Below are 27,734 nucleotides of genomic sequence, written 5' to 3'. Positions count from 1 at the left end.
TCCATTCAAAAAACAAATTATTTGAAAACGGATAAAATAAAAAAGAATCTTGTTCAGCTTGCTCATAACAGTTACCATAGAAATGTTGCAGCAAAACTCAATACCAATAAATCTAAAACATTAGAAATGCATCAGTTTAACCCTGATCGTTTAATAAATTCTATAAGAAAAGAGAATAGCAAAGTAACTAAGTTAACCTTCAGTTTTTTTTTTAAATCTCAAATACCTTAGGTCAAATTATAGGGGTGGAAAGATCTCTTTTCCCTCCACAAACGCACGTCCTCCAACGAAGAACGCCAGCTTGTTTGCTTTGCGCGCAGCTTCAACAGCTGGCCAAAGTTTGTTTCTCCGAGCGCGGTCGTCAGGAGACAGATCTTCAGCTAGCTTCAGGTTATTATTTTTCAGGAAGGCAGACTTCTTGGCAGCGTGCCAGACAGCATCGCGGTAGATCCTGGATGTAAACTGGATGATGACTCCTCTGGGTTGGTTGTTATTGTTGGATTTCTTGGGGCCGATGCGGTGGACGGTATCAACGACGTCGGGGAATTTCACCTGCTCCTCCGGCAGGACTGTTCTGCAGACTTTGATGACCTCCTGTCGGACGTCCTGCTTCTCTCCCTCGGGCAAACCGTAGAGCTTCAAATTCCAGCGACGTGAGTAGTTCTCCAGGTGGGAGATGCGCTTTTCCTGTGTTTCTGCATTTGTTTTATATTGTTCAAGCTGTGATTCGACATCAGCAATTCTGCCCTTCATATCATTTAGCTCAGCGCAGACAGCATCAAACGACTCCTTCACCGCCGTGATGTGTTTGGTGTTCTCTTGGACAGCTTTTTTTATCTCGGAGATGACTACAGAGTTGCCACTCACCATTTTTTCAATAGTGTCCGACCTCGAGTTAATCAGCATGGTGAGTGATGAGAGCTGGGAGAGAACCGTAGGTGTCTCCATATCCGTAACTCTTCTTAGCTTACCAGCGGGAGAGGCACATGGAGTGATAGGAAGAGGGGGAAACTCTTCCTCCATCCGGTTATGTTGAAGAGGCTCGGAAACTGCCTCCAAATAATCGTGCATGGAGTCGATGAGAGTATTTTTAGTGTCGGCGGGCTTCTCAAGAGTAAGAGGCTGGGTAGCTTGGCTAACATTAGCGTGTTTGCTAACGGAACTGCTGTTAGCTAGCAGCTTTTTAGTTTCGGTCTTTCTCTTCTCAGGTTTACTCATTTTGGTTGAAAAAATACTTAAACTCAGAGTAAAGTATGATTATTGCATAGGCGCAATAAAAGTCTTTGTTCACTGTGTGTAATATATTAAAGTAAAGCTAGGTTCGCAGAGCTCAACGATAAGTGACTGCTCAGAGCGCCATCTTGGCAACCCAACCCCCAGCGACGAGTACTGTCCGAATTCCAAGAATCCTCATTCTCGCGTCCTCAAACGCGTCCTCGCTCCACCCACATTTCGAGGATGGGTCTGATGGATCCTCACAGGAGCAAGGGTATCCCAGCATGCTTTGCGCGCCGGCCGCTGGACTCGACACTCGCAACAACGGCGGACGGAGTGGGACAGCAGTACAGCTTAAAATGTAAGTTAGTTTAAAAAATAGCAGTCAAAAAAATAAAATACGTGTTTGGGCACTTTTGGTTTGTTTTTTATATACGATCTAATACCGCAAATTGTTTTTTTTTTTCATGTAATTTAAGACTAAAACATGCCCCACCGAAAACCAGCTTGAATGTGTAATAGGAAAAACCCACCGTAAACTAGCTTGATCCCAGCAGGCTTTTTAAAAGAAAATAGCGGTAGAAAACTAAGCTGAAAGCGGTTCTGTTTATAGACATTTTTCGTTTGTTTAAGTACATTTTAAGCAGAAATCAGCGAGAACGAGCTTGTATGGTTGTCCCGTCATATGTCCCGTGTGTGTGTGTGTGTTTATTTAGCGAATAAAGCTTCTCATCATTTGTTTTAAGGTTAACACCCCACCGTAAACTTGCTTGAAAGTCTAATAGGAAATAACTCACCGTAAAAGAGCTTGCATCTTATGTAATCATGTAACGAACGCCAAAAATAACGAAAACTAAGTTTAATGTTTATTTAAGTTAATTTTTAAGAAACCACATTACTGATTTAATGTTTTTAATTTCATTTTAGGCGGAAAAAAACACAGAACACAATTTTCATCTCCCATGTTGATAAATTAAAATATTGTTTATTGCATGTTTTATCAACTATGATTTATAATCTGACTTTGTTCTTCTATTCCTCTCTATTCTCATCCAGAACCAGTACCTTTAAGGAGCATCTGTAACTTCATTATGCCCACAGTATTCTCTGTTGTTAAATGACAATAAAGCCTTGTAATTCTAATTCCCTTTGTCTGTAGGACTGCAAGTATCCAGGGTCAGGAGAGGGAGTCAGCGGAAAGCCCACTGCTGAAACCTGGCCCTGGTTTGTCCCCATGGACGAGGTGTTGGGACAGAGGCCTTCCACTATGCCTCCTGTCCTTATTGCTTCCATTCCCGAGGACACTCCAGGGCCAAGTGCAGCAGTGGGTGAGACAGAGGACAGGGAGAGTGGTGGAAGGAAGCCGGACTCCTCATCAGGGAGGAAAAGGAGAAGGGCTGATGAGCTCTGTTGGTCTCTCTTCCGTTAGACCAAGCACGGGTACGGAGTAGATGGAGTTAAACACCTTTTAAGTTGACAGAACGAGGAGACAAATGATCAGAAGTCCATTCACTGTTTCGCCGCTCATGAGGGGGAGAGTCTCTGCAGCAAGTCCCGCGACCTGCTCTTGCCAGATGCTTCGGACAGACTCTCGCCGTTCTACTGAAAACGGCTGATTTTTATTGAAGATTACAGGAATGTTACATACGCAGTTTGCCATGTACATACGTCAATGATCATGACAGGTGAAAATAACAGCCTTGTTAGCGGACAGTTTAATACATCACTAGAACACATCCTTGAGATTACCAGGAACATCCTGATATATTCATGACAGGAGAAGATACATTCACGGTGCGGAGAGGCACTGAGTGTAGATGGAATGTGCACACTCCTTTCTCTGGTGCAGGAAAAGATACACAGCTATTAATCTTTGTGTGGAGGCCTTGAGTATCTGAGCGAGTTTCCATAGCATAGAATAACAAAATGAGCTTTTAAGGTAAATATATATATATTGCCTTGTTAGGCAGGATCTAACATGTCACAAGAACTTGTAATTAGAAGATGAGCAGAAACATCTCCCTTTTGGAGTTCCTGCAGCTGTTCTAAGAGCTTGTGCAGGAGAGAAACACAGAGAGACCTTTATATTATAACATGATCCCATAATGAAAAGAGTAGCATGTAAGAATGAATAATAAAAGAGCTTATATGAGAGTTACATATATTTTCAATCCCCCTTTTGAACTCTTTTAAGAGTTCAATAAAGATATAAGAAATCAAAACAATAACACCAAATTCCATCAAAAAGAATCCAATAAGCAAAGTTTTAAAATACCAATACAAACAACCAATCAGATTACATTTACTCATCTTTCTAGCAGTAAACTAATACAAAAAACATGATCATACTTTCAACTGAACATGTTACAACATGTATGGATCGCATGCAACTCCATATGAGGGTGAAAAACCCTAATTATCATATGTTTATAGGGAAAATTCCCCCATGTCCCCCCATTTGTCATATCTCAATTTTGGGGCGAACACCTGTTGGCATAGAGTGTGCATGCCTAGGACATCAATGATCAAAAGAAATAAAAACAACACAATCAAAAAACTCATAGAAATAAACAGTTTAAGGGATTGTTACAGAAATCACTCAATATTCTCACACTCTAACAACATCTTCTTCATCATGAGAGTCATCACTTTCATCAGAGGGTTCCCCTCCCAAATAGATTTTAGGATTGGCTAGTAACAAGGGCATCTGGATAATTGGGTCAGCAGGTGGAGGGTGTGAAATAGAACCCAGATAAAATAAATGGAGGGTGTTAAATATAACCCTTGTAAAATAAATGAGGGTGTTAAATAGAACCCTTGTAGAATGTTCATAGGGTGGTTACTTCTTCCCCCTGTTGAAGACCCTTCACTGGCTCCAGGCAGCTGCAGGGGGTGATGATGTCATGATTCTCGTCCTGCAGGATGTGGTGGCAGCTTGGCATGCTACTGCAGTCAGCTGCTTCTCTTCCAGGTTAGGCTCCTCCCGTCCAGCCGGACAGCGTGTGACGTCCTCTCCGTGATCCTGTATGGCCCGGTCCACCTTGGTTCCATCCACTTCCTTTTGGTGACTTTTAGCAGGACCCAGACGCCTGGCACCGAAGACGAAGCCTCTTCGTGTGTGTAGTTTTGGTCCAATGAAGGCTTTCTCGACTTGTGCAGTCCTTGATCTCGGCAGATAGTTGGTAGGAAGATTCACACTCCGGCCGGACCAGAAGTTCCGCGGACCGATCGCCTAGGGATTAGAGGTTATGCACAAAAATGTCCTAGCTCTTACTGACCCTAGCCTCTGATACCTTCAACATCAGACACATACAGTTACAAACAGCAAGCGCAATTAAAGGTATAGTGACATCACGACATGGACACACACAGACACACAAACACATACACATGCACATACACAGAGAGAGAGGGAGAGAGTAAGAATGTGTGTGGGAGAAAGAAATGAGTGGGATCCACTTCGCCACCAGCATCTCCACCTGTGTCACAGAGAAAAATTACAAAGAAATTAAAACACAAAGCAAACAACAATAATTCAATGAGTATAAATGATCAAACTAAAATATACAACCATGCATGGGTTTTATAACAGTTCCAGCAACACTGGAGATGATGCCTTGTATAATGAATTCTTAAGATGTCCTTCATCAATTAGAGGTTATAGCCAAATTGTTTCAGGATCCTGAATTTGAATTTGAATTGGTTAATTTACTCAGAATAGTCCAATGTCTTTGTTGATGTTTCTCAAGGCTCAGCCACGCCCATATAGATAAATAAACAAACAAACACAGTCAAACACACGGTCCATACACGTCTCTGTGCCCTCACACACCAAGCAAATGTCAGACTGAAGCGAAAGTGTGAAATACTTAACCTAACGCTAAATCAGTGGAAAGAAAAAAATAAGACCTAAAGCGTGTAATCAAATTAATCCAACAAAACTTCCCATAACTGCTGTTCTAAACTCATGTTGCGGTGTGATCTCTCCAATTAGAAATTAGGACAATCACTTTACTATCAATTCAACCAAAAAGTTTCAGGTTGTCCCTTACCTAAACTACCTGTCTTTCTTACCTTCTTTCTTTCTTTCTTTTTTAGGAACACTACTCGCACAAGAAATCCTAAGAATTAATTCACTACTTAAGGTTAATTCATAAATAACGAAACTGCAGTTACAGGTTTGTTTGTGCATAGTATTGGTAATCAGCAGTTTTTTTCCTTATCTCCTCATCTAGAAGTGTTTCTGTGCTACTCCTCCATCTATAACACAAGTTAGTATCATCCTTAAAGCATCTGAAATTAAGCTGCATTGCTAAATCAATAACATGATTTGTGCTAAGAAATACTCCCCTATCCTCTTCCTTTTTCCAGTGGCACTGAATGACAGATTTTAGATCAATTTAACTTTTTATCACTATTACGTTTCATTTAATTAATTTTGCTTTTTCTCTCTTATTTTTGTCTATTTATTTATTTATGTTATTTACTTATTTATCATGCCATCCTGTGATGATAATCTTAAAGACTTTTTAGCCAATTGTCGTCAAAAAGGCCAATTAAAAATATTATGTTAAAGATTTCACAAGATAAAAATGTGAACATAATTTTTATCGAATGAGGGGTACCATTATTCAATATTTTTGTAACACTATTTTCTACCTCACTATTGTCTCGGATGAGATGTTCCATGAATTATTTAGTCAGCTGAATGCCAAATTATTCATTTAATGTTTATTTTTATGCAATGAATGGAATGGGATGGAACGTTACTATAAACTGTCCGGAAATTTGCGCATGTTTGCTCGAAGGAGAGAACTGTTGAAGCCTAAAGCGTTCTCCTAGACTTATAAATAGACACCGTTTCCTTAACTAATGAAGATAAGTGATGACGCCGATGAATGACTTTTTGAAAAGAAAATAAGGCTTTACTGCATGTCCGCTGCAGCTGAGAATCCTAAGACAATAAAGATTATATTGACGTCCAATGATGAGTTGGGCTGAAATCCAGGTTACTAATCCTATTATTTATTTATTTATTGATATTATTATTATCCTTTTTTAGGCTAACTTTCTCAGTTAACTATGTTCTACAGTAGTTTAGTAAATTTTCCACAGTTCTGACATTTCATCAATTCAACTGGTTGTTGCCAAAAAGCCTTGTTCATTACCTGACTGCAGCAAGCACTCTTTTACTGGGTGTAACCATAGGAAACAGTCTCTTTTGAGCCTCTCTTTGTAAGTCCAGGATGACCACCGTCATTGATTAAAGTTCACATGTTAGCACACATGCTCCCCCTTTTGTACTTTGTTTCATCAGCAGCAGGGCAAATAAGTTTCTGCCTCTTTGTCCATCTTGTAGTGCTCCCCGTCTTGATGTTATGAGTCACAGTTTTTGGTGAGGGCTTCCAGGTTCTCTTTGTATAGAAGTCAGAGCCAAACATTCTTTGCAGCTGGTTGTGACAGGCCCACCCAGTAAAGTTCATGCCTGCCACAATGCACAGCAAACGTTTTCCTTAAATATGTTGATTGAGTTAAAATGACAGAACTTTCTCTTTTACAAATCAAAATCAACGATGGTTTCTAATATTTAGTCGACTTTATTGACTCAAAGGTAAATCTAGACTACTTCCTATGCACAATTTTTCTGAATCGTCAAATCAGTTCTACACAGGTTTTAAACTTTAGGCACAATCTATCCCAAATGCAAGATCCCTCCTTTCATTTTTTATTTATCTATTTTATTTTGGGAAAATAACTACCAGTTTTTTACTCAAAACAGCCTAGTACAGTTTTTAGCCAGGTTACAGGAAATAATACTTAGTTTATCTGTTTTTTCATTATTCAGCGTCCCAAAATCCAGCCATTAACGTTAATGGTTCTTAAAGTTGAGGCAAGACAATTATTGGATTTTGTTTTATAGCAAGATTTAACAAATATTTTATTTCCTGACTGATTATTTGTTAATTTTATGGTTTTCATAAAGATGATCCTGAGAGGTTCAGAGCTGCTTTTCGCAGTACCCTGTGCTATTTTTAGACTGCGGGACTCCTGTGTGTAAAAGTGGGTGGAGTCAGGTCCCCAGGCTGAAACTCCAGTCATTCTCACTAAATCTGTCCGAGAGGAAGGATCTCCCGAATACCCCAACCAGAAGCCCTAAGGTACGTCCAAAACACCGAAAAATATCCTTTCTAAAGTCACAAATTGCTTAAAACTGCATGTTACACAGAAAAACTGTGAGAGCGAGGGAGTCCAGCTGACTCCACGGCCCATAATCAGACAAAATACTTCCTTTATAACCACGACCATACAACTTTTGTATTTTAAAGGATTTTCTTGTCCTCACGTTAACGATAAATTCTTTTTCTATTGTTTCCACAGTCTCTCGAACTAAATAACCGTCTAGTAAAAACATGGACCGCACCCTGTTTCTCAAGCAGCTGCTCCCTCTATTAAAAACTGAGTCATTCAGAAGATCCAGCGAAAGCAGCTCATGCAAGAAGACACGCATCCACTCATTCACATGGCACAGACGACATTCTTTGTTTGTCACAGTCTTTTTTTTTTTAAAGTAAGTCAGTTCGTCACTTATTTATTCTCTCTCTCTCTATATATATATAATATTTTAAGCACAGAATTTATTTTAACACTGCACTGGTTATTTTCAGAATTTAATGCTTACTATGCTTTTAAGCAGGCCTTATGTAACATTAGCGCAAATCCAATTGCAATTTCTTTGAGAGCGCTCTTGAGGAATAGTTTATATATTTATTTTCTGCAGATCTGTTTTGATTTTACTGTTTAGCAGCTATATGACTATATTTCTAAAATAAAGCTGTCATTTACATCCTTACTTGCGTTTCTTGGTGGTTTTTTCCCTTTTTTCATCTCCAGGTCACTTAACCCCCAGATCGGGGTCACTCACATGCTGCCCCACACACAAATGATTATCACGCTTCTACACTACATATGTATATATGTATACACATATACATACATACACACATACATATGCATATGTTACTTTAAAAACCTTTTATTTATTAACTTATGGTGTTCTGTTCAAAGACTGATCAGAACAGGGTTGCAGAATTTGAATTTTGCGTAGCTCCAAACATTAATTTTAGCACTGCAGTGTAATTTACATATACGAGTTGCAACTTTTTAAAGCTCTTATTTATCTTATTTATTTATTTTCTGGTACCGCATCAGGCCTTCACACACACACACACACGGAGCTCCCAAAACTCTGCTCTGCATTCTGCACTCTCCTAGTGCTGCACTTTCAATCCAGAGCCGTAAGCAGCCTCTTGCTGCGCCTCACACACACAGGCTGAACTCAGCTTACACACACAGTGAAGCTTGTCTACAGCTGTGCCTTTTTTCTCTCGATTCTGCAGCCTTCACTTCCCAAATCTTTCTCCAGTTACCTCTACTGTTAACATCTACCCCTTTTTTCTTCATCGCCTCTTCCGCTGACTTTCTCAATAAAACCTTATTTCTCGTGGCTTCAACTGGGCTGCTTGTCATATTTAAACATTGCTCATTTTATGCAAAAACAGCCAAAAGCACGCAGAAATAGCCAAAAGCACTGCTCTCTTCACACAGAAGCAGTCAAAACATTTATCATCTTATGCAAAAACAGTTACCTCAGAACATTTTTCTCATCTCATGCAAAAGGTCCTTGACCTTAAAAATCCAGGGAGCTCTCTTTCAGCCTCCCCTTCCCTTAACACAAAAAACCAGGTCCTTGACCTGTGGACTTTTAGGGTTCCCACACCTATGGATCCAGCCAAGCTTTATATAACCTTGTTATATATTCTATCCGCTCGTCAGCAAATAGTGTGGTCAGCCACGACCTGGAAATGGAACTTTAGGGCTACTCTATTAGCCCTGGGTCACCATCCCTTCATCTGTACTATTTCCTTTTCTCATTTACTCATTAAACCATTAGAAAAATCCTCATTTCATTTCACCATTAAACCATTACAAAAAAAATCTCTTATTCTCCTGCACTTGTCTCCACTTTCTTCTCCAACTATTATTTTAGGACCTCAGCTACTATGATTCTGGACACAAAGGCTTTGGATAAATCCAATGAGCAGATTTTAGATAATAGGCTCTGCTCACCTTGTTTTCCACCGCGGTGTTCTGTGCCAAGATCTGTTCGCTGGGTCGGTTGGTCAAATTGTCCTCCAAAAACTCCTTTTTCTTCAAAAAGAAAAAATCCTGTTCGTGACGCCAAATTTGTTGGTCTCTCTTCCGTTAGACCAAGCACGGGTACGGAGTAGATGGAGTTAAACACCTTTTAAGTTGACAGAACGAGGAGACAAATGATCAGAAGTCCATTCACTGTTTCGCCGCTCATGAGGGGGAGAGTCTCTGCAGCAAGTCCCGCGACCTGCTCTTGCCAGATGCTTCGGACAGACTCTCGCCGTTCTACTGAAAACGGCTGATTTTTATTGAAGATTACAGGAATGTTACATACGCAGTTTGCCATGTACATACGTCAATGATCATGACAGGTGAAAATAACAGCCTTGTTAGCGGACAGTTTAATACATCACTAGAACACATCCTTGAGATTACCAGGAACATCCTGATATATTCATGACAGGAGAAGATACATTCACGGTGCGGAGAGGCACTGAGTGTAGATGGAATGTGCACACTCCTTTCTCTGGTGCAGGAAAAGATACACAGCTATTAATCTTTGTGTGGAGGCCTTGAGTATCTGAGCGAGTTTCCATAGCATAGAATAACAAAATGAGCTTTTAAGGTAAATATATATATATTGCCTTGTTAGGCAGGATCTAACATGTCACAAGAACTTGTAATTAGAAGATGAGCAGAAACATCTCCCTTTTGGAGTTCCTGCAGCTGTTCTAAGAGCTTGTGCAGGAGAGAAACACAGAGAGACCTTTATATTATAACATGATCCCATAATGAAAAGAGTAGCATGTAAGAATGAATAATAAAAGAGCTTATATGAGAGTTACATATATTTTCAGCTCCTTGACCTGATCAGGGAGGACATGAGACAACAGAGGGAAGCGGAGGAGAGGAGAGAAAGAAGGATGGACAGATTTTTAGCATTGATGGAAAGGATGGCAGAGAAATGTGGTTTTTTTTCTTTTAGTTTCTTCTGGATCAGGTTTATTATATGTGTTTGAATGTTTTTGTTATTTGTTTAAATGTAATAAAATTTCTATTAATTGATAACTCTTTTTGATCATTAACAGTTTTATTATTCAGTTTTTAACAAGTAACAACATAGTAAATACATTGTAAGGGAACACTGTAAGGAATAAAAGTAAAGATAAAAGTAAAATATATACAGTAAACTTGGAAAGCAGGGAGTCTTTGGTGGTGTTGCTAAATCTACTAAACATGGATCGAGGTGGATGGAGTGCAGGAACTGAGATCCGTGGCTGAACGTTTCTGGTTGGCAAGTGGAACATCAGACAGAGTGGTCTGCAGAGGGAGCTTCTGGATGCCTCATCTCACTGACCACTGCATCGTCCATCAAAAGGGTTTGCTGGGCTGGCTCAATCGACGGTTGTCACATCACTAACATTCAGATATATGCAAAAAAGGAGATCATGAGTATAATACTTGTAACTCTAGCAGATAACAGGACTAAATGATTTTTAAACTTTAAATACAAAGGCCGGTGACGTTTATTGAGCCGTCACAGCTCCTCAAAAACCACAAATAAAATGAAATATTGCTGTGGATCCATTTTCAACGTCGCTACTAGCTTGTTAGCCTGTCGCCGTCACGGTTGCTAGGCAACTGGACCTGGGGGCGGGAATGAAAACGAGGCTAGTACTGTCCGAATTCAGAGCCGCTGACTTCCGGTTTTAGCGGTCTTGCAAGGACCAGGCCTTGCTAGACCGGCGAGGACTCGTACTCACAAGCATCCTACCCCTGGATTCGGACACAGCCCCTGAGTAATTGCAGCACTTATTGCATCATCGGCCTCATCATGCCGTTTTTATTTTTTACTTTATTAACAAAATCAAAACAAACAAGGCTGTCACCGAAAATATTTGAAATATTTCAAGCGGTTTACAAATGCATTTCCCAGTCACTCCATGCATATACAGTGTAACGCAATCAGAAGCGTTAATGCATTTATTTTTTCCATCATTTTTATTGCTCCCCCAGACGAATCCGTGACGGTACTCTAGTTTTTTTTCTTTTTTTTTCTTCTTTTTTTTTATTGAACTCAATCACATTACATTGTAACAACAACCAAAAACTCAACAAAAACAAAAAGAACAATTCAGTAGATAACCCAAAACCTTATAACTAGACCATTAGAAATATTCTAATCAGCAGAAACAACCGGAGTTATAAGATTAACAAGACACGATAAAGAAATAAAAATAAAATAAATACAATATTAATATTAATACTACTAATAATAACACAATAATAAAAATACATATTTAAAGGCAGAGGACCTTAGTTCACAGGATCTTCACTAAATCTGACAAGTGTAACAGCCTGTACAGACTTTACTTTTTTAAGAGATTTGCAAAATAGCATAAAATCGTTTTGGAAAAAAGGAAAGTTTGGCTTCACTTTCATAAAACGACATTTGTGAATAAAAAATTTCCCAAAAATTATCAAATTGTTAACAACGAATTGAATCTGATTATTTTTTTCTATACACCCAAATTGAATAGTATTATATGTGAATAAGGGGATATTGTAACTCTTTTTGAATAAAAGCCAATTGTATAAATCTAACCAAAATGTATTTACCGATCTGCAATCATAGAAAAGGTGTTTCTGAGTTTCAATTTCACTATTACATAGGACACATAAATTATCTTGTATATTAAATCTGATATTTAAAAATTCTTTACATGGATATATATTATTAATCGTTTTAAAGTGAACTTCCTTCATTTTGGGGAGAAGAGGGTAAGAAAGAAACTCTGTTCTTATGACTTTAGTATCTATAATTGAGAAAATCGGAGAAAGAACTTTCCTTCTGACAGGAATAGGGAATAACTTGTTTGACAAGACTGCTCTTAGGTAAGAGTTATTACATCTACGGTCTGTAAAACTCACATCACCTATAGATAATTTGGGAAGCTTAGGTGTATTTGTTCCATGTTGAATACTTTGACTGACCATCTGGCCAACAGCTGGAGAAATAGCCTTTATAACTCTAGAGTATTCCACTACAGAACAGTCTATATTATACTTAATTTTGAACTCAGTATGCTCCAGAAACTTACCCTTACTGTCCATCAGCTGCATTATGGCCCAAACTCCTTTATCCATCCAACTTTTATAATACATGGATTTCCGTTTATACAGAACAAATCTGTTATTCCATATAGAGGAGGAATGTGGGCTAAAGTTGTGCGAGTAGATCATTTTCCAGTACATCAACACTTGTTTAATATAGTTAGAAAGTTTGATGGGTAATTTAAGAGGATCAAAATCACATTTTAACAGAAAATCTATACCTCCAATCTTCTCAAACAGAAATGAAGGAATACAAAACCAGATAGAATCTTTCTTAATTAAAATTTTTTTTAGCCATTGTAATTTAATAACTCCATTCATTACTTCAAAGTCAATGACTTTCAGACCTCCTTCTTCTATAGGTTTTACTAGATCGTTTTTCCTAATCAAATATTGTTTATTATTCCAAATAAAATCATATTGTGTTTTATTTATTCTCTTAACATATTGGTCAGGGATAGCTACTGAAAAAGCAGGATAGATTAATCTAGATATACTCTCCATTTTTGTTAAAAGTATTCTACCAAAAATTGATATATTTCTTTGGAGCCAACTATTTAGAATCTTTTGATTTTTATTAATTATCGGTTGAATATTGTTATCCACTCTCTCCTTAAAGATTTTATTAATCTTCATACCCAAATACTTAATTTCATTCTTAATAGGGATATCGCAAATATGAAACTCCTCAGTATCATGAATTGTTAATATTTCACATTTGTTAGCGTTCAACCTTAAACCTGAGGCTTGTGAGAACAAAGACAGCGTTTTCATGGCATTAGGAATTTCCTTGGTACTATTCAACAATAATGCAGTATCATCTGCTAGTTGAATTATTTTAAGCGAGTGTCCTGCCACTGTTAACGGTTTAATTGATTGGTCATTTTGAATTAGTAAAGTCAGCATTTCTGTTGCTATAATAAAAAGAAGTGGACTAATAGGATCTCCTTGTCTAACTCCTCTATTAACTGGAAATCTGGTTGTCGTACCCGAAGAAAGAAGAACTGCACTCGATATATCTTTGTATAGGAATGTAATAATATCAATTAATTTTTTACCAAATCCAAAGTGCTGAAGTGACTTTATAATAAAATGATGTTCGAGGCTATCAAAAGCTTTATAAAAATCTAAGAACAGTATAGCCCCATCCTCTTCTACCAAATTTTCATAATCTAATAAATCAAGAATCAGACGGATGTTGTCATGAATATGTCTATTTGGAAGAAAACCTGATTGAGTTTCACTAATGAAATCATTTATTCCATTTTTTAATCTGTTAGCCAGTGTATGAGTGAATAATTTATAGTCCACATTCAGCAATGTAATAGGTCTTAAGTTATCAATATTAGATTTATCTTTGTTGGGTTTAGGTATCAGTATAATTACTCCTTGTTTCATCGTAGTTAAGAGTGAATTATTCCGAATACATTCTTGTAAAACTTCAAATAGTAGCTCTCTATTATCTTTCCAAAAGAATTTATAAAAGTTTGTGGTTAGACCGTCCTGGCCAGGAGACTTACCCAGCGCTACCTGTTGAATCACCTTGTCAAGTTCAGAAATATTCAAATCCATATCACATTCTTCTTTAAATTCTAAATTAATTTGAGGGATAAACCTTTCAATGTAATTAAAGAATTTTACGGAATCCAATTCTTTAAAGTGAGAAGAGTATAACTGATGGTAAAAATTATAAATACTGACTGAAATTTCTCTTTGATCTTTAATTAACTTACCATTAATATTTAGTGAATTTATCGCATTTTTTGTCTGTCTATTTTTCTCTAATTTACTAAAATATGAGCTATTCCTCTCTCCATCTTCTATCCATTTTGCCCTTGACCGAATGAAAGCTCCTTTAGCCTTATTTAAATAAAGCTCGTCCAGTTTTGATTGAAGTTTTAAATATTTCTCTCTATTCGTATCTGAAAGTGTACAATCTCCGCAAAGTTTATTCAAATCCCTAAACAATTGTCTTTCTGTTTCTTTATTGTTTTTCCTCCTTTCTTTACCATAATTAATAGAATATTTTCACTTTAACCATTCCCTCGAACAGTGTTCCCTTTACCCACTCGGCTGCTGCCAGCGTGTCTGCCAAAATACTGCTTTCCTGTGAAAATGACAGACACACACACACACACACACACATATATATATATATATATATATATATATATATATATATACATGCAATGTTTATGCATGTATGCTGAAAACCCCTCTTTGATTTCTAAGTAGAACTTGCAAAATTCCCGGGACATCAAACACCCTCCACCCTCACTGTAAATATATACATACCATATACTACCGTAAATCCTCCAATACAGGCCGGTATTCAATTAAAGGCCGGGTCTCCAATTTTGGCCGGTGTCGGAGTCAGCGGAGGTGAATAATGGCCGGTCTCTTATAGTGGCCGGGTGGAATGTGGTAACAAGCAAGTACGGGGGCGGTTGTGTCATTGTCTCACTTTTGACAGTGATAGACCGCGAGGGTAACTTTAACCATGCGGAGACAAGCTGTGCCAAAGCGTTGGTACTGACACGCGATCGTTCATGTCGGTTCATTTCCTTTGATGTTTTCTGTCTTTTATTTGCACCTGATGTGTTTCGCTGCGGAGCGGGGCGCATCACCTTGTTATGGCGTTTGAAGCGTGCCACAACCCGTGCACGCGGATTGGGTCCACAGCGCGCGTGTGAACGGGAATCGCGAGCGAAAATATACATGGCAGCGCGCGTGTGAACGGGACTCGCGAGCGAAAATATACATGGCGAGAGGTATGGCGTTTGAAGCGTGCCACAACCCGTGCACGCGGATTGGGTCCACAGCGCGCGTGTGAACGGGACTCGCGAGCGAAAATATACATGGCGAGAGGTCATTTGTGCACTGAGAGGGAGCAAACTGTGTCTGTGAGCGCACAAGGATGTGCACAAGTGACAAACCTGCGTGCGCGCGTTGTCAACGAGCACACGGCAGAGGAAAACGTGCGCGCGCGGCAGCCTCTGTGCGCGCTCGGCAGCCTCTCTGCGCGCTCGGTTTCTGACTCCTGCTCGCTCGGCTGTAAGGGCTTTTGGCACTCTGGAGGCGTGGCCAGGATTATGTGTATATGTTTTGTCTACAAGGTGGACAAGGGAGAGCCAAAAGTGATATGGCTGGCAGGGCTTCACGTCCCAGAGTCCTACCTGACTGCTCTGGTTCAAGCTGCATGCAGGAAAAATGGCTGGCCTCTGGATCGTTCCACTCTGTACACAAAAGTGACCCCCTTCCGCAGCGAGGTTGAGGTCACTGACAGACCAAAAGAAGGTAACAAAAGACATTTATCCTTTCCCGCATGGTTAGTAGGTAGTTGTAGAACTAACAGTGGTATTGGCCTTAGGCTGCTTCGCATCTGGCCTGTATCTGGAGGGAGCAGACTGGGACATGGAGAAGGGCTGCTTGATGACAAGTAAAACAAAAGTTCAGGTTGTTGAACTTCCCATTCTCAAAATCATCCCCATAAAGACACACTGTCTTGGACTGGAGGTATGGACACCCACACTGCTCTACACATTTATTTTATTTGGGATATTCCTCTGTGACTGTCTTCATTCCTACCAGGATACATTGAGGACACCAGTTTACACCACATCAACCCGCAGGAATGAAATGGGTGTGGGGCTGGTGTTTGAGGCTGATCTGTGTACCAACATGGACATCTCAGACTGGGTCCTTCAGGGAGTGTGTTTGTGCCTCAACACAGACATGTAATCTTGTGTGTGTTCCTATTAAACTTTTAAATGTGTGTTTGTGCCTCAGCACAGAAATGTAATGTTGGGTGTGTGTTCTTGTTAAACTTTTAAATGTGTGTTTGTGCCTCAGCACAGAAATGTAATGTTGGGTGTGTGTTCTTATTAAACTTTTAAATGTGTGTTTGTGCCTCAACACAGAAATGTAATGTTGGGTGTGTGTTCTTATTAAACTTTTAAATAAGAAACTAATGTTGTCATTTTATTTACTCTGTCCCTATTGGATCACACAAGTGTATGTACGTTTATAGATAGATGAACAAAACTTGCATATTTGTGCCTAATGAAATCTTGGACTTTATCCCCTGTAAATTTAAGCTCGTTTTAAATCGTTTGAAGGCCCAGTAATTACTTCAGAGTCATCAAAGTTAAAGTCATCATCACACACTGGTGAAATTACATCTCAGTTTTTGACCCATCTCCATGGGGGGGGGACGATGAGTTGTAGCTGTGCATGGGAACTATTTGGTGGTTAACCTCCCAATCCAACCCCTTAAAGCAGAGTGTTTTTAAGTGAAATATACTTTGAATATGCAGCCAGGGATGCTCGCCAGTTTTAGAAACGAGGACGGTGGCTTGTGCCATTTTCATGCATTTCTTCTATATCCATGCCTGTTTTAAATAGCCGTAATACGCACCCTCCCACAGCAATGGATCTGGTGGTCATGTGACTGCTTGGCAACATCTGATTAGTGAAAGAGCAACTGATAGATCCACTTGTAGAGTGATCTGATGTTATTTATTGTGTGAAATAATTTTTTTAAGTAACAAATTAAATGTTGCCAAATATAGCAGAGTAAAAGTAGCCTTTCATCTTCAAAATGTACACTCCAAGAATGGTGAGTAGTCTGAGCTGCAGTTTGGTGCATGAGCACAAACCACAGTCAGGGCCCGTCCCCCCACAACTGGCTACCACCCGACACAGCCACACAATGCACCCACTCTTTTGGCTCCTCCCACGAGTGGTGAGCTCATGGAAAGGGGTACCCACATCTCCTCTTTGGGCTGTGCCCGGCCGGGCTACCAGGTGCTCGCCAATGTGCCCCAGCTCCAGGCCCAGCTCCAGAGGGAGAAACAGGCCGTCAGCTGTCACACCCCTTCCTACCTGTGCCCAGTACTGGCACACTGACACTTCAGGAGCATCAAGTGAGATGTGCTCTGAGGTCAGTGAAGCTCAGGAAGGCAGCAGGCCCTGACGGAATACATGGGAATGTTCTCAGAGCATGTGCTGACCAACTGTCTGGGGTCTTCACTAAAATCTTCAACCTGTCCTTGTCACTCAACACTGTACCTCCCTGCCTCAAAACCTCCACCATCATCCCCATCGCTAGGAAAACTGTTGTGGACAGCCTAAGCGAACGACTACAGGCCTGTTGCACTTATGCCTGTAGTGATAAAGTGCTTTGAGAAACTGGTCTGTCAGCACATCAGGGCCTGTCTGCCTCCCACTCTGGACCCCCCACCAATTTGCCTGCAGGGCAAACTGATCAACCGAGGACGCAATCTCCATAGCACTCCATACTGCGCTGAGCCATCTGGAGCACCAAGAAAACTATGTGAGAATGCTCTTCCTGGACTTCAGTTCAGCATTCAACTACATCATTCTGGAGATCCTGGGACTATCCACCCTCATCTGCCTCTGAATTAAGGACTTCCTGACAAATAGGCCACAGTCTGTCAGACTCGGCCCATACCTGTCCATCACCATCACACTCAGCACCGGCTCTCCTCAAGGATGTGTTCTGAATCCCTTCCTCTTTACACTCTACACATCCGACTGCTGCCCGACCCATCTCTCAAACACCATCATAAAGTGTGTGGATGACACCATCATGGTTGGACTCATTTAAAGGAGGACAGAGATGAGGTCAGCAGACTGACTGTGTGGTGTTCAGTAAACAACCTCCAACTGAACACCACAAAAATCAAAGAAATTATCATGGATTTCAGAAAGGACAGAGCTAACCCAGCCCCACTTTACATTCACAGGGACTGTGTGGAGAGGGTACACTCCATGAGGTTTCTGGGCGTGCAGATCTCTGATGATCTCTCCTGGACTGCAAATACCACAGCGGTGCTAAAAAAAAATGGCCCGGCAGCGTCTCCACTTCCTGAGAGTGCTCTGGAGGAACGACCTAGACGCTGCTGGTCACATTCTACAGAGCCATCATAGGGAGCATCCTAGTGTACGGCATCACAACATGGTAGGCAGGGTGCTCATCTGCAGACAGGAAAGTACTGTAGAGTCATCAGCACAGCCCAGAAGATCACTGGTTGCTCTGTGCCAAGCCTGGATGGCATTGCCAACTCTCGTTACCTCAGTAGAGCAGGCAATATCATCATCTATTTTCACCCCAGTAACCATCTGTTACCATCAGGCCAACAGGAGGATGTCCCTTTGGCTGACTGGTTAGCGTGCGTGACTCTCACCTGGCAGTCTGGGGATCGAATCCTGCCCGGGCGCTCGTTTCTCCACCTTGCCACACAAGGAACATTTCTTAAGACGTGTTTCTGCTGTGATTTAGGCCTGTGATGCTGGAAGGCTGAAGATTATCCCGGAGTGGAGAATGCAAAATGGTTTTCTTGGTAAGTGTTGCTGGTTTTATTAATTATTTTTCTAATAATTTTATTAATGTTCAAATAGCATAGCAAACAATAATTTCACACTCAGAAAATTCACACCAAATTTCTGATTCAGCAGAGGCAATAACAGCCTGAATGAGCATAAAGCAAGATCAAAACTTAAGATAACGTTTTCATTTTATTAAAATACTTTCTTTTAAGATTATGGATTGTATAAAATTTATAATTTATAAAATATACTGTAATCATTTAGGCTGCGTGTTTATAGCTTGTTTTTGTGCCTTTAAACATGCTTCAGTACATTCAAATTAATCTATTTATTCTTGAATGCCTTTCCACTATCATGTGATTAATTTGTCAACATTTATAAATGTTGTAAGCTATTGTATTTAGCAGAAAATCTTTTTAATTAAATGTAGTGATTAAATGTAAACAGAGCAAATAAGAGAAACATTTGCTCTGTTTACATAGTTTAACGACATCTAGTGGTTATTTGCTGGTACTACTGCCTTAACAATGACTCTCCCAATGGATAAAATATCAAAAAAAAAAAAAAGGTCTGATAGAATGTTTAACATACAACACATGACTTATTTTGGCATACCAACAACCAATTTGTAACCAAAGACTAGGCTATGTAAAATGTGAATGAACTTTTATTAGTAACTTTGGTGAGTTTCAGATTTCAATTCATTAAATAACATCGATGGAGGGGGGCCCAAAAAATGCAGCCTGCCTAGTGTAGTCCATTTATTTAATCCGGCTCTGCAGGAGCCCTACTTGATTCATTTTTTGTCGCTTCTCTCGTTATGCTCGATGTAGCTAAAATGTACAATTTTAGCATTTCTTCTTTTGTTTGAAACGAGAAGTGAACTTTATACTTTTAAAGGTGTGTTGATTTTATATAATCAATTAATTTGCGCTGGCCTCTTTTATTGTAGGTATGCGCGCCCCTAGCGCGGCCGGGTTTAATTAGCTCCGCACATTCTCCGGCAGATGCCTTTACATAAAGCAAGCACACTCATTTCCTGGACAAGCCCAGAAACAGCCAATCAGCTCGCCTTCTTGCTACGTTAGCACGTCTCTGGCAAAAACAACAGCTCGACTCGAGCTTCTATTTGTGTCCAGTTTCGTTAAACGACTATCGGTTAAACGGAGCTCGGGAAATGTGGAACTAACCACAGCTTTTATTTCTGGTGGGTGCTGTATCTATTTGGATTTCTTTCTAGTCTCACGTCGGGGCTAATTTGATGTGCTGACGCGCTGTTAGCCGCCAGCTAACTGTAGCGAACACCAGCGATCCAACAGAAAAAGATGGGGTCCATCCTGAGCCGCAGGATTGCTGGAGTGGAGGACATCGATATCCAGGCAGCAAAGCTGCAACAGGACCGAGCGCAATTTGTGGCTGCGGCAGTGCTTGTGGCACTTGCAGTGGCAGCTCTGATACTTCCGGGTGGTGCCACGGCTTTTAGTGGCACCCGCGGTTTTTAGTGGCACTAGCCACGCCCCCTACCTCTGCTGCCATTACACTTCCGACTTTTAGTGGCACTAGCCACGCCCCCTACCACGACTTTTCGCAAGAGCATCTGGCTGCAGACATCAGCTGGCGTCTTTGCCGTGACAGGAAATGACGTATCCGGAAATCAAGTGTCATTACCTTCGCCGGAAGTCATTACCTTTGCCGGAAGTAGTTTTTTTTCGGGTTATTACCTTTGCCGGAAGTAGTTTTTTTTTTCTTGAATACGCTTTATTGACAAAGCACAAAAGTAGCTTGAATTTGTCAAAACCATACCGTGTCGTTTTTCTCTTCGATTTGTACATATTTAAGAGAAAAATTACACGGTGGGTCATTACCTTAACCAGAAGTCATTACTTTCACTGGAAGTAGTTTTTTAAAAAACAAAACTTACCGGAAAAAGCTTTTTGTTTCGGATTTTTTTTTTCTCTTCACATCTGGACTGGCAAACTTAAGTAACGTTGTTACCTGCGTTGCATGAAAATTGAATATTAAATCCCTTTGTCCTTCAGACAGGGAATTTTTATGACAGTAGCACATACATACACACGTATATAAATATATATATATATATATATATATACACACACACACACACACACATATATGTATATACACACACACACACACACACACAATAAAAGGCTGTAAAGTGAATTAAAAAACATATGGAAAAAATGAGAACACATTAAATTAAGACTTTTCAAAATGTGCAAACAAAGTAGTACTTGCTAAATATTCGGTTTTATTGTTAAGCCCAAGATGAACTTTTGACCTACACCAATTGCTAAAGTACAGGACTCCCAGAAGCAGTGAAAAACATTTCAGCAACACTCCTCTCTCAACAGCAACAAAAATTAGTTATTAAATATCCATAACACTGTCCTATTGTGTATCACAGCAGCTCATTGCAACAGAATTTAACTACTACAGCTGATAACTATTTAGCTAGTTGGTATTTATTTTGAGTGAAAGACAATAAAACCAAAGAAACACTTAATTTCACAACCATTTTATTTTGGGTACAAATGAATTTTCTGAAGCATGGCTTTCTCAGCTGCATATCGATTCATCCCCTCCCATTTTTCCAACACTTTTATTGTTACCTGAAAAACATGCAGGATTACTTCATCGTCGTCGTTGTCATCTTCCTCTGCTTATCCGGGTCCGGGTCGCGGGGGCAGCATCCCAACTAGGGAGCTCCAGACCGTCCTCTCCCCGGCCACCTCCACCAGCTCCTCCGGCAGGACCCCAAGGCGTTCCCGGACCAGATTGGAGATGTAACCTCTCCAACGTGTCCTGGGTCGACCCGGGGGCCTCCTGCCCAAAACATCTCCCCAGGGAGGCGTCCAGGAGGCATCCTGACCAGATGCCCAAACCACCTCAACTAGCTCCTTTCAATCCAGAGGAGCAGCGGTTCTACTCCGAATCCCTCCCGGATGTCCGAGCTCCTCACCCTATCTCTAAGGCTGAGCCCGGCCACCCTACGGAGGAAACTCATTTTAGCCGCTTGTATCCGCGATCTCGTTCTTTCAGTCTTTACCCAAAGCTCATGACCATAGGTGAGGATTGGGACGTAGATCGACCGGTAAATCGAGAGCCTGGCTTTCTGGCTCAGCTCCCTCTTCACCACGACAGATCGGCTCAGCGTCAGCATCTCTGCAGACGCTGAACCAATCCGCCTGTCGATCTCCCGATCCCTCCTCCCCTCACTCGTGAACAAGACCCCGAGATACTTAAACTCCTCCACTTGAGGTAGGACCTCTCCCCCAACCCGGAGTTGGCAAGCCACCCTTTTCCGGTCGAGAACCATGGATTTGGAGGTGCTGATCCTCATCCCAGCTGCTTCACACTCGGCCGCGAACCTACCCAGCAAGAGCTGAAGGTCAGAGCTGGGTGAAGCTAGGAGGACCACATCATCCGCAAAAAGCAGAGACGAGATTCTCCTGCCACCAAACTCTGTTAAGGATTACTTCATACACTGTCAAATGTTTTCGAAAAGTAACTTTTATACCAATCACTGCTGAAGACTGCGTTGTACCTCTGGAACAAGGACATCAAACACCAAGTCCAGAAACTGGAACTCTCTCTTCTTTATTAGTTTATCTATTCCTGAGCATGAACCAATCCGCTCTGTCAGCTCGTCAACCTATAAAACACGTTAACATAAAAATGGACAAAACATTCCTCTCAGCATTAGACAACGGACCCAGGTGGCCCACTGACCATGCATCCACATAAATAAATGTGATGCAGCTTATTGTAAGTCAGTATACATTTACCTGTGCATCAGCAAAGTGGAACATCAGTGGCTTTAGTCTTTGCTTTAATTTAAGCGAGACACCTGGATTGTGCCACAGATACATGAGGCCAGACTTCACTCCACCGCTGCAGAGATCCTTAAGCCTGATTTATGCTTCTCCGTCTGCGTCAGTGCGGAGACACGCAACGTCCTTGCATGCCTGCCGGAGAGCTCCGCAAGGACGGACGGAGTCGAGCTCTCTTTTTTAAACATCCGTCGAACGAGATTACGCAAGCTTGTGATTGGTCAGGACGCCGCTGTTTACAGCTCCGCCAGTGCGCCCTCAAAAACATAAAGAGAACCGAGGATAACTAGCGGCAGACACGGAGAAGCTTGAAGAATACCTCGCGAAAAAACTCTAAAATCATGAACGTTTAATTCCCCGTGACTGGAGGAGTGAAAAGATGCGCAGCAAGCGTTTTATTTATGGACGGAAATGACAGGAAAAGTGGGTTTAGGTTTAGAGGTGGCGAGCGCATGAAGTGGAATGAGACAAATATGTCCGTGTTAAAAAATCTCTTAAATACAAAAAACACAATATAAACACACTATCTTGGACCGATACATGACAGGATACCACAGAACAGTGCTACGCCCTCTGTTGTCCTGCAGGGCAATTGCTTTGCAACACTCCCCAGGAGACGGAGAAGTATGAGAGCAAAACGCTTCCGTCAATCCGTGCGTGTCTGTCCCTTGCAGAGCTGACGGAGAAGCATAAACCAGGCTTTATACACAGTCTGAGTAGAGACAAGAGTTAAAAATAAGCAACATTACCACAGAAAACAAGGGATTGCATTATCCTATGTCCAATTTTAGAGTCTTAATTTATTATAATTAAACATTACCTTGATTTCACCATCTGAAATCACTGCCTGGGTTCCATTTTTCAAAGCCTCGATTGTCCTGTAATTTAGATAAAAATACATCTTATTAGCAAATGAAGAATACAAGCACATGTAAGGAGTTTTGTCAGTGTCACTTGAAGAAGTCCGATATTCATTTTAGATCTATATTTAAGGCCTGTAACTCCTGAATGATTTGCAGCTACATGTGCTTAAATCCGGTAATATTAATATAAACCAAACCCGATCAAAGCAGTCAGTCGACAAAAATATCTATTTTTTATAAGGTTAGGATTATTCTGAAACAGAATCAGAAGGAGGGCGGCATTAATTAGAGAAGCGGCTACTATTTCAAAGTTATTGTACTTGTTGCAGGACACCGGATTTGTGCAACAACAGTAGAATGACCCAGCACACCACACACAATAACTGAAAAATATTTAGAGATATTGAAAGCTAAGCTTGTCCAGAAAATACATTTTATTTCTGGGTGCACAGGACCAGTTCCAGTGTGGGCCAGATGCTGAAAAATAAATTCATAAATCTGTCTTTTTTGAAGTTTCACAAATCAGAGGAAGGTTTCACAAATCACAAACTATGTTTTATGCATTCCTACGAGCCCAGAATAATCTAAAACAGGTTTGAAGAGTGTATGTGTTGTAGGTTTTGAGCTAGAGCAGAATAAAAATGGTTAGAGTAGAGAAAAATTGGGTGTATTAGCCCTTTAGCCATTTCCCGAATCGGAAGCTAACTTTGGCCTCGTATGAAAACTAGTGATTGAAACCACTTACAAATCTCTGAAAATCTACGCTTTTTAATTAAAAAAGGGTATTAATAACGTTTCAGTCAAGTCAGTATTAGAAATTGTGGTCTTTATATCATATCTAAATTATATATAAAGTTAATATTATTACGTTAACTGTTTTAACAAACAGGGAGACCAGAAAAATCAAATAGTTAAGATAAAGCTAAGCTACAATTGCTGATAGCTTTATTTATGTAGCTTTTGTGTTAGCTTGTGAACTCCCTGCATTAGTTTTAAGACTGCGTGTTAATATTGATACAATTAGCTATGAAACACGGTGCCTTTGTAATAATTCTCTGGTAAAGCTTTAAACGCTATAGTGCCTACATTTAAGAACTAAGAACGGTTGCAACAATTAGTTAATTTCATCCTTATCTTTCTTTCTTTATCTATCATCCTTATCCTTACCTTTCCTCAATTGAAACCCGCCGAGTATGGTTGAAACAAAAACAACGTAGCGGCCGCCAAAAAAGGACCAACTTCCTGCCGAGGTCTTTCGCTCGTCTATTTTCCGGTAAAAGTAATGACAATTTAGAGAAAATCTAAATTTTGAGCATATTACCCAGAAATCTGAAAAGATCCTATTCAGCTGGTTACAAAGAGACCTCTCCATCTTTGGACGCGTCTTACTTACCAAAACAGAAGGTATTTCTCGACTGATTTATCCATCACAATGCTTATATGTTTCCAATAGACTAATCACTAATATAAATCAAATAAACTTTAATTACATTTGGAGAAACAAGCAACATTATATTAGGAAGAATGATGTAGTGAAATCGTTTGAAGAAGGAGGTTTGAATGCGATTGATTTTGAAGCAATGGATGGTTCCATCAAACTCAAATGGTTGCAGTCTTTCATAAATAACTCAAACAGTATTTGGTTTTATTTCCCTAAAATAATTTTCGAGAAGATTGGTGGCATTGAATTTCTCTTAAAATGTGATTTTGAAATTTCCAAAATACCTATTAAATTATCTAATTTTCATAAACAGGTTCTTCAGTACTGGAAAATGATTTACAAGCATAATTTTTCTCCACATACAAATTCAATTTGGAACAACAGATGTATATTGATAAACCGAAAATCCATTTTTTATAAGGATTGGATGGATCATGGAATTTAGACAGTTTTACATTTGTTAGACAATGATGGCAATTTATTATCGTACAATAAATTCATAGATAATTATGGCGTATCATGTACTCAAAGTAAATTCATTAACGTTGTGAAAGCCATTCCCCCTGCAATGATTCAGATGGCTAAAGCCAGCCTAACCTATTCTTCCTCTATAATTCGTGAACCATCCTTAGTCATTGATGATCGTCAGTTTAATGGAAAGTCATGCAATAATAAATTCTTAAGGACGATTCTAACCAAACAACTTTTTCCTTCTCAATTAAAAAGAAAATATTTGTTTAAAGATTATAATTTTAGGTTCTTGATTAAATATCTTTCTTTTCCAATTCCACCAAAAGCAAAAGAAAATCACTTTAAAATTTGAAATGCCATATACCCGTCCAAGGACTATCTTCATAAGAAATTTAATATAGATACGAACACATGCACGTTTTGCAAAACTGATATTGAGACTACAGAGCACCTTTTTTATTCATGTGACAGTTCCAGATCTTTTTGGAATGATTTTCAGTACTGGTTAACCTCTAAAAATATGGATTGCCCTTCTCTAACCTTTCAAGTAATTAAATTTGGCCTACAAACAGAAAATAAGAAAATAGAATTTGGGATTAACAACTTATTTATAGTTGCAAAATTTTTCATTCATAAATGTCGCTTCTTAAAAATTACTCCGATTTTTGCTGGTTTTAAAAATGAAGTCCTTCTATTGAAGGCTTCATTAGATAAGTGTAAATTAAAGAAGGCTCAGATCTTACTTGATTTTTTGGTGTTGCTTTTCAACTGATGTAGCTAGAATGTATGTGCGTACTTCTAGTTTTGTTTTGTTTTCTTTGTTTTCTTTACTTCATATGGAAGGTCATTTAATGCACGGGTATGCTGTTTTGTTATTTCTGACCTATAATGTTCTTTTCTCTTTGTTGTTGTTGTTCTTTGTTTGATGGCTGCTTTGTTCTTATCCAACTGTACTTATTCATATCTTGTTGATTTGTAAGATATGCGCTGTATTTGTGAATTTGTACAATAAAAAAAAAAGTAATGACACGCCATCTTGCTCTCGACACAACGGCTGTGTCTCAATTCAGGGTCTGCATCCTACGTCGGCCGGATTCGTCGGCCGGTTACGTCACAGCGCCGCGACTAGGCCTGTCCCAATTCGAAGACTCCTTCAAATGCGGTTGACGAATGCGGCCTTCTTTTCGCCTGAATGAAAGATGGGTCGGGTGTATCCTTCAACAGGTAGCATTTCCCAAGATGCCTTGCGAGCCGGCCAGCAGAAAAACTTAAAAACAATGGCGGACAGTGAAGCGGGAGCTGTCGGAGAGGATTGCGCATATAAATGTCAGTATAAACTTGAAAACTGTTAGGTTAAGGACTTTGTGATACATGAACGTTATTTTAGTTAGAAATGTTACAGTAAAAGTGCTTGTATTGCGGTCTCGGTTCGTATGTTCGGCCGCTCGGTGTCGTACTTCTCCCGCTACGTTTTCCCCCTGATTTTAATAGAAGTTTGTATTTTAGGAACAAAAGAGAAAACCAGGGAAGTTATTAAGCTTAGGGCGGAGATGGACCACATGATCACCGGAGCAAAGTATTCGGCGGCTGTGGCAGGGAGGTACAATAACATCTCATATTTTAAAAACTCGTTTGAGTTTATTTTTTCTGCGAAAACATGAAAGGAATAACCCGTTGTCCTATTTTCTCTTCCTGTTTCTTTTCTTACATGTTTGTTAAGACTATTCTGGAGAAAATGGGCATCCAGGGGAAGATGCCAGCGATGACCAGCTTCTGGATCTGATCTGGGAGGACATGAGGCTGCAGAGCAGCAGAGGGCACAGGAGAGAAGGAAGAACTTTGACAGCTTTTTACTTTGCTAGAAAAAAATGGTTAATAAAGATTAAACATGTACATATAAAAGAAACATCTAAATAAAATCAGTTCTGCATTAAACTCTTGAATTTTATTTTTGTTTACAAATGAGAATTGTTTACTAGAGGGTATCCGCTGGGTCTTGAAAAGTCTTAAAAGGTGACAAATCGGTTTTGGTCAAATTAAGACCCTTAGAAAGTATTAAAAACTATTATCACATCTTTGCTCAGGCTCAGCTTGTCGAAAGTATTTTCTCTGAATTAGCTCTCCAACAGTCAAGGAAATGATTAACCCCCAGAGACCCACGGTTGTAATATTACAACATCAGATTTAAGTCTACAAAAATAAACCTTCCCCATTTTTTTCTTTTTAAAACCACATTTACATTGCTAATAGGTCCTATTGTTCCGTTCTGCAACA

The 27,734-nt window shown here is 39.9% G+C and overlaps 1 protein-coding gene and 2 long non-coding RNA genes across 3 annotated transcripts; 2 read left to right on the top strand and 1 right to left on the bottom strand.

The window, feature by feature from the left end:
- The first annotated feature begins 4,145 nt into the window (after positions 1 to 4,145).
- On the top strand, positions 4,146 to 8,065 carry LOC139072229 (uncharacterized). The gene is made up of 2 exons (XR_011521815.1): positions 4,146 to 7,373; positions 7,594 to 8,065. It is a non-coding gene; the product is annotated as an uncharacterized lncRNA (long non-coding RNA).
- Positions 8,066 to 14,673: 6,608 nt separating this feature from the next.
- Positions 14,674 to 18,422, top strand: LOC139072099 (dynein axonemal heavy chain 10-like). The gene is made up of 3 exons (XM_070555329.1): positions 14,674 to 15,777; positions 15,851 to 15,996; positions 16,072 to 18,422. Exons 1-3 carry the CDS (start codon positions 15,339 to 15,341, stop codon positions 16,219 to 16,221), a joined length of 735 nt encoding a protein of 244 aa, XP_070411430.1. The 5' UTR covers positions 14,674 to 15,338; the 3' UTR covers positions 16,222 to 18,422.
- A 3,925-nt stretch (positions 18,423 to 22,347) lies between these two features.
- LOC139072228 (uncharacterized) lies at positions 22,348 to 23,080 on the bottom strand. The gene is made up of 2 exons (XR_011521814.1): positions 22,641 to 23,080; positions 22,348 to 22,507 (listed from the first exon to the last, which is right to left on the bottom strand). It is a non-coding gene; the product is annotated as an uncharacterized lncRNA (long non-coding RNA).
- Between the last annotated feature and the right edge of the window lie 4,654 nt (positions 23,081 to 27,734).

The sequence above is a fragment of the Nothobranchius furzeri genome, chromosome 10, assembly GCF_043380555.1.
Source record: "Nothobranchius furzeri strain GRZ-AD chromosome 10, NfurGRZ-RIMD1, whole genome shotgun sequence".
Taxonomy (NCBI): domain Eukaryota; kingdom Metazoa; phylum Chordata; class Actinopteri; order Cyprinodontiformes; family Nothobranchiidae; genus Nothobranchius; species Nothobranchius furzeri.
Note: the sequence above shows the minus strand (reverse complement) of the source record. Positions and strands in the feature narration are given on the sequence as shown.